Here is a 7,451-nt window from a genome sequence, read left to right as displayed (position 1 = left end):
AAAATCTGACGTTTAGATCGACCAATTGGTGAAGGCAGTCCTAAATAGCGACCCGTGTCTAAAGGTGTGCTCACCCCTAGCAACCATTGGATCTCAATTTTCAGATCGTCTTTCACATTTGCGCTGAAAAATATGCCAGATTTGTTCAAATTCACAGCCTGTCTAGAAGCTACCTCGTACTCGGACAGAATACTCATCACCTTCCTAGCTTCATTTGTCGTTGCTCCAAAGAACAAGAAACTGTCGTCAGCAAAGAAAAGGTGTGTAATAGATGGATCCCTACGGCAAATTCGGCATCGAGTTATTAACCCCTCACCTTCTGCCTTTCTTATCAACTTAGATAGAACCTCTACACACAGAATAAACAGGCATGGGGATAGCGGGTCTCCTTGTCTGAGCCCCCTACCTGGGACTATTTGCTCGGTGCATTCTCCATTCACTGCCACCCTAGATTTCACTGTTGTTATGCATAACATCATCCAACTGACCCATGTCTCGTGAAAGCCCATGCAGATCATTACTAATTTCAAGAAATCCCAATCTACCCTGTCATAGGCCTTGCTAATGTCAATTTTGAGAGCAACATATCCGTTCTTTCCTCTATTCTGCCTTTTCATGAAGTGTATACTCTCAAAAGCCACCTGCACATTATCAGTTATGGATCTTCCAGGGACAAAAGCAGATTGTGTTTCTCCAATAATTTGTGGGAGGACCCCCTTTAAACGATTGGCTAGAGCCTTTGCAATTACCTTGTAAATCACATTATATAAGGATATTGGGCGAAAGTCTTTCAACATTCTAGGATTGTCAATTTTAGGAATAAGGACAATTGTAGTGTCGTTGACCCCCCATAGGAAACTCCCCATCCTTTAGCCATTTTGCACATGCCAATCCCAATTCTGCGCCCATTGTGTCCCAAAAGGTTTGAAAAAATCCTGGATTCAGTCCATAAGGGCCAGGGGATTTGTTCGGGCTCATTGAGAACAGGGCTTGCCTAAATTCCTCCTTCGTAAAAGGTGCCGTGAGTAGTTCATTTGTCGCTGGATCAATCACTGTATCAATAACATTAACCATTTCAGTACCATCCATACCCGACGCAGAGAATACAAACCAGAAATACTGCTGCGCTAGACCCAACATCTCACCCTGCTTATCAAATTCTCCCTCCAACTCATTGATTAGAGAGGAAATCGAGTTCTGTTGTCTTCTTGCTTTCACGCTAGCATGGAAAAACTGAGCATTTCTATCTCCCTTTGTCAACCAGAAAACCTTAGCCCTCTGTCTCCAGTATCTCTCTTTTGTTTCCAGGATGTCATTAAGTTTTCTTTTGCATAAGAAATACTGAGCTATTGAGTCCCTATCACTTTTACCATGCAGTTTCTCCATTTGATTTCTCCATCTCCTAATCTGGCTCTTGAAACGTACATTCAAACCCTTTCCCCACTCAGCCATCTTATGCACACAGTCCTTCAACTTTTCAGGAGCAAGCATGCGCCCCTGCCCCTCCCAATTTCTAACTACTAGCTCCTTAAATTCCTGCTCCTTTAACCAACTATCCTCAAAGTAGAATCTTTTTGCTTTGTTGTTTACTTTCTCCTTCTCCAATTTAAGTGAGATTGGTAGATGGTTCGAATACCCGGCCATGCAAGATTGGAAATGGTAGTTAGCAAACCGGTTCAGCCACTCTACCGATGCAAAGCCCCTGTCAAGCTTTTCTCTCACCCACAACTCAGAACCCCTCCCTCTTTCCCATGTAAATGGGTTGCCTTTCAGCTCCAGTTCACTCAATCCACACTCCTCAATTGCTTTAGAGAACTTATGCCTCAAATGGGTAGGGAAATCAGCACCCCCACTCTTTTCATCGTCTTTCAGGATACAATTAAAGTCCCCCAACACCACCCATGGGATCTGGGAGTCTCTAGCAAGTCTCCTCAACAACTCCCATGATTCACCATGTCTATTGAGCTCTGCAAAACCGTAAAACCCTACCAATCTCTAATCTCCTCGAACATTATCAGATATTATCACATCAATATGATGTTCAGAGAAACTTTTAACAACCACCTGAATTCCTGCTCTCTATAACATTGCTAGTCCACCAGTACGACCTCTTCTGTTTACCGAAAAACCCCCTTCAAAATTCAATTGTTGTTTTATACTACACATACGCTGATCATCTACAAGTGTTTCCATTAAAAATAAAATTAACGGTTTTTGGGACGAAACTAACTCCTTTAGTGAACGACCACAAATATAGCAAAAAATTCCGAAACGTTTATATTTAAATGTAGCCAACGACCAAACATTTCCTGCGCTCTTGAGTTTCTTAAACCTCTTCAATGGCAATCTACTATCTAGGCTCACTCTAATACACATAAACTGCCTATGGAATCCCAGGTTATTGTTTAAATCATATTCCTCAAATTCTCCCAGGAAATTCTCCAACTGCTTCCCTACTACTTCAGATATAGTCCCCACTGGCAAACCATAAATTTGGACCCAAATTGAAACATTTATCAGTGTAACATCATCCAGATTAACCCCGAAGCTCCACGTATTCATAATTAGATTATAATTGTCAAAAGACCAAGCCCCCCAGCAATCACTCTATCCCTATCAATAGGATGGAAGAACTCAAAAGAATACAGATTGGGACTAACCTCTTGAATTTCCACTCCCCTGCCCGCCCTCCACAGCACTGACAAGCGATCCCGCATACTCAGAAAATTTAGCGGCCTATCAGCCGCGAAACGTCCTAGGAAACGTAATCCCGAATCCTCCATCCCCTCGGCAACCGGCGACAATTCCAGTTCAAGATGGCTGGCCTCATCTCCCTCAATTCTCAGCCTCGCCATTTCCTTCTCCATCTCACAATTAATGTTTCTAGAATAGGATACCAGCACTAGAAACCCAAATGCAAAAGAAGACCCAAACCACCACAAAACCGATGTAGGAACAAAAGTTATTCAAACCCGAGGAAACAAATCCCAACCAAAGACCAGCGAATAACCAGCCCCAAACGAAATTTGTGGATCGATTACATTCAAGAAAGACTGTGAGAAAAGCATCCAAACTCAAAACTAGCAGATAAACGCTAAACAAATCGCAACAGCCAAGAAACTGTTCTAAACAACGAATAAAAGACGATCACTCAAAGAGAGCTTGAGACTAACCTTCACTCTGGCGGAAGGACGCTCTCACCGGCAAAAGAAGACTAGGAACGGTGGCCGACGGCACGACTTCGTGCAAGTGGAGACGACGGCGACTCAGATCTATAGTTTAGTTGGTAGTACTTTTTGTGTTTTTATATATTATACGAATCAATCGATATATTCTTAAAAATAATTATATAATTTTTTTAATTTGTTTTCGTAAATTTTTTAGTCTTTTTTATTAGTTTACATTTATAATTTTATGTTAATATTTATCTTCTAATTGTATAATCGGATCATTATTTCATTATTTTTATATAATTTTACTTTTCTTTCCATTATTTCATTATTTTTATATAATTTTACTTTTCTTTCCATCAGTATAAATTGTCAAATTGTATCAAACAAAATATTTATTAAATACTTATATAGTCGAAATAATTGAAAAGATAATTAAAACACTTTTTTTCTAATTCTACTGATGAATTTGGATGTTATTTTATGGTTCAAAGAATTATCCAAAAAAATTACCAAAAAGAATTATCCAAAAATATATACTCGGACGAAATAATTGCAAGTTAAAGCTCTAATTTCAACAGAATTCAGCATCCCTCTAAATTCTATCTTAAATAATTGCAAATTACAATAAAAAAATAAAAAAATAAAAAAGAAAAGAAAAGGTAGTTATGATATTTCAAATCATAAATATCTGCCAGAACAGAACCCTAAGATATATTTTTATTATTATTTTTTTTAATTTAAAATATTTTATTTGCCTAAAAAATTAATAAATTTTTTTTAACAAAACCCAAAATATACAAAACGTTTGACAGAACAGAACCCTAAGACTCTACCTAAAAAAGAACAGAACCCTAAGATCTCAAATCGATTACCCAGCCCCTGTTTCATCTTCCCCATTGCCGCCACCCTCCTTGCTTCCTCCGCCTGAAATCCTTGATTCCGCCGCCTGAATACCTTGCTTCCAGCGCCGCCTCAAAGCCTCCGATCGGTTCGTGGAAATTTCTCCTACTGCACGGCTACTCCTACACCGCTTCACAGGTTTGTGGACATTTTTTTTTTTTTTTTGAGGAATGGTTTGTGATTTCTACTTTACTGTATATGTTGAAAGTTTTTAATTAAGTAGAAGAAAGATGTTTGCTGTTGGGTTTGTTGATTTCATTTTAATATACTTAGTTTGTTGATTTCATTTTCTACAGGTTTGTACTGTAGTTTACCGACCCTCCGGCCCTCCGGAAAACCCCACAGTAGGGGTATTTCGCCCCTGGTTCGAACAGAAACCGCCATGGCTGGGAGCCCCTAGCCATGCCGATGTAGAAGATGGAGCCTCCATCTGTGTAATTTCAATTTTCTTTTTTTAAATGTCATAAGCAAAACGTTGTAGTTTTAGGTGTATGTTAGGGTTTTTTAAAATTTGGGGAAATCACTTAATTGCCCTTAAACCTTGCAGCAAAATATTTGGCCTCCACACCAACTTTTTCGCGATTTGCTCCTGTGTGCGAGTGGAGAGATTGCTGCCGGCGCCGTTGAACCTGCTGCCGGCGTTCGTCGCTGCCGGTGAGGGGGGATTCCGCTGCCGTTGCTGCCGCCGGAAGTTGGAGAAGAGAGATAGAGGTAAGTTTTTAATTTAATTTTTTAATTTAATAATTTTGAATGACAAATTATCATTTCAGTCCTTTTGTTTTTCTTTTATTATTTTTTTACCTTTGTGGTATAGTTACGAGAATGAGTGGGTGTGTAACGGTCAAGGTCATTTTTGGCTCATTTGGCTCTCCTTCTCTTCTCTTTCTTTCTTCTCCTCCTCCTTTTTCACCACCACCACTTTCTTCTCCTTCTCCTTCTCCTTCAATGCCATCATTTGGCTCTCCTTCAGCTCCACCACCACCACTTTCTTCTTCTTCTTCTTCTTCTTCTCCTTCAATGCCATCATCTGGCTCTCCTTCTACTACTACACCCACACCTCCACCTCAAGCAGCTCCACAACCACCACTTTCTTCTTCTTCTCCTTCAATGCCATCATCTGGCTCTCCTTCTACTACTACACCCACACCTCAAGCAGCTCCACAGCCACTACTTTCTTCTTCTTTTTCTCGTTCAATGCTATCATTTGGCTCATTTGGCCCTCCTTCAGCTCCACCACCACCACTTTCTTCTTCTTCTTCTCCTTCAATACCATCATCTTCAATACCATCATCTGGCTCTCCTTCTACTACTACACCAACACCCACATCTCAAGCAGCTCCACAACCACCACTTTCTTCTTTTTCTCCTTCAATGCTATCATTTGGCTCATTTGGCCCTCCTTCAGCTCCACCACCACTTTCTTCTTCTTCTCCTTCAATGCCATCATCTGGCTCTCCTTCTACTACTACATCAGCACCCATACCTCAAGCAGCTCCACAACCACCACTTTCTTCTTCTTCTTCTTCTCCTTCAATGCCATCATCTGGCTCTCCTTCTACTACTACACCCACACCTCAAGCAGATCCACCACCACCACCACTTTCTTCTTCTTCTTTTCCTTCAATGCCATCATTTGGCTCATCTGTCTGTCCTTCAGCTGCACCACCACCTGGCTCTCCTTCTACTACTACACCAACACCCCCACCTCAAGCAGCTCCACCACCACCACTTTCTTCTTTTTCTTCTCCTTCAATGCCATCATCTGGCTCTCCTTCTACTACTACACCAACACCCCCACCTCAAGCAGCTCCACCACCACTTTCTTCTTCTTCTCTTTCAATGCCATCATTTGGCTCTCCTTCTCAAGCAGCTCATCTTCCTCAATGGCCTCAAGTTTTTTTTTCATCAACTGCTGACATTTGGTGTGCTGCATATTGTGTTGGTTCTATTATTTTTAATATTGCCTGGAGTTTATTGTTCATTCTTAAGGCTGAAATAATTCAGTTTGAGAAATCAACAACACAAACAGCTGTTCTATTAATTGCTGTTATTATAAACTTCTTTTGGATTTGGGTAAGTTTTTATATCTTTAAATCTAAAGATGTCCAGAGAAAACTGAATTATGAAGCTGAGACATCTGGGGTTATAATTTCTGTTGTGTTGGTGATTGAAATATCCCTAAGCGTTGGATCTTCATTTTTCCTAAAATACTTAGGTTCTGTGTTGGATTATTACTTAATGCTGTGTCTTTTCCTTTTTGCACTTTATTCCCATTGCATGTCTAAATGCATGGGCAATCCCAATTTCGGTGTGACCATTGCTGCTGGCCAAGTAGTTATTTCTATTGGTGTGACTATGGGAGGCACAGTTGGTTATTTATGTGGAATTTCCTTTGGAGCTGTCATATTTGCTTTGAACAGTTACCACCAATGGAGACACGTTGTTTTCTTGAGAGAACTTCAGCGAATTAATTCTATGAATGAACAACAACCGAATGCAGTAGGAGGAGAAAATAAAAGTGTAGGAGAAACAATTACAAGGCTCGGACTAGAAATTACAAGGCTGGCAGAAATTACAAGGGTGATAGAAGAAAATAAAAAGCTGATGGAAGGAAAGCCAAACTGCAATGTTGAAAGAACTAATTGGAAATTTGGAAGAACGAGCTGATTTGGATGAAAATAGAAGGCTGCTAGAAGAAAATAGAAGCCTGGGTCTAGAAATTACAAGTCTTGGAAGACAAAATGAAATGTTGGAAACACAAGCTGAAGGTTTGGAGCAAAAAACTGCAATTCTTCAACGCAAATATAGCAATATCTTTAACTTTATTCAGACCATGCCATAATGTAATTAGTTTTTTTTTTTATTTTCTGATTTAGCAGTTATTTTATTGAACTGGGTTTGTTTTTACATTACTGTTTAAAACTTTTAATATAACTTTTGATTGTTGTTTTACACTACTGTTTATCAATTTTCAACATTCTATTTGGTCTGGGTTTATCAATTGTCAGCTCAACATGGCAGAATTTTCCATCTTCAGTTGTGATAGAAAAGGATCCATCTGTTGGAGACACTACGGTTTCTTGTAGCTGGGTTGTGATTTGGGGGCTTGTGATCTTACCAAGCAGAAAAATGAGGCTTGATGCAGTGTTGGGAGGGGGTCTTTATGCAGTGTTGGGAGGGGCTTATTGGTATTTATTTGGTTGCTGTTTGTTTTAGGCTCATTCAAACACTTGTTCTTTGCAATTTCAAGACATTTATATGCACTTACAAAATTAGCCAACCAATTATGTAAATTTTTATCGCAAAAAAAAAAAATTATGTAAATTTCAATCAGTAACCTAGTTTATATATATAGTTATTGATTAGTTTTTTTGACGT

General features: G+C 39.5%; 1 protein-coding gene and 1 long non-coding RNA gene across 2 annotated transcripts; both read left to right on the top strand.

Annotated features, from left to right (window-relative positions):
- The first annotated feature begins 3,963 nt into the window (after positions 1–3,963).
- Positions 3,964–7,214, top strand: LOC136227393 (uncharacterized). The gene is made up of 4 exons (XR_010688039.1): positions 3,964–4,211; positions 4,370–4,507; positions 4,621–4,784; positions 7,082–7,214. It is a non-coding gene; the product is annotated as an uncharacterized lncRNA (long non-coding RNA).
- Positions 4,791–7,023, top strand: LOC136227392 (vegetative cell wall protein gp1-like). The gene has a single exon (XM_066016043.1). The coding sequence runs from the start codon at positions 4,824–4,826 to the stop codon at positions 6,738–6,740; it is 1,917 nt and encodes a 638-aa protein (XP_065872115.1). The 5' UTR covers positions 4,791–4,823; the 3' UTR covers positions 6,741–7,023.
- Positions 7,215–7,451: the final 237 nt, after the last annotated feature.

Source organism: Euphorbia lathyris, chromosome 4 (genome assembly GCF_963576675.1).
Source record: "Euphorbia lathyris chromosome 4, ddEupLath1.1, whole genome shotgun sequence".
Lineage (NCBI taxonomy): Eukaryota > Viridiplantae > Streptophyta > Magnoliopsida > Malpighiales > Euphorbiaceae > Euphorbia > Euphorbia lathyris.
Note: the sequence above shows the minus strand (reverse complement) of the source record. Positions and strands in the feature narration are given on the sequence as shown.

Excerpts from the sequence above, each read along its gene's own strand:
- LOC136227392 (XM_066016043.1), top strand. The coding sequence starts at position 4,824 with ATGACAAATTATCATTTCAGTCCTTTTGTTTTTCTTTTATTATTTTTT.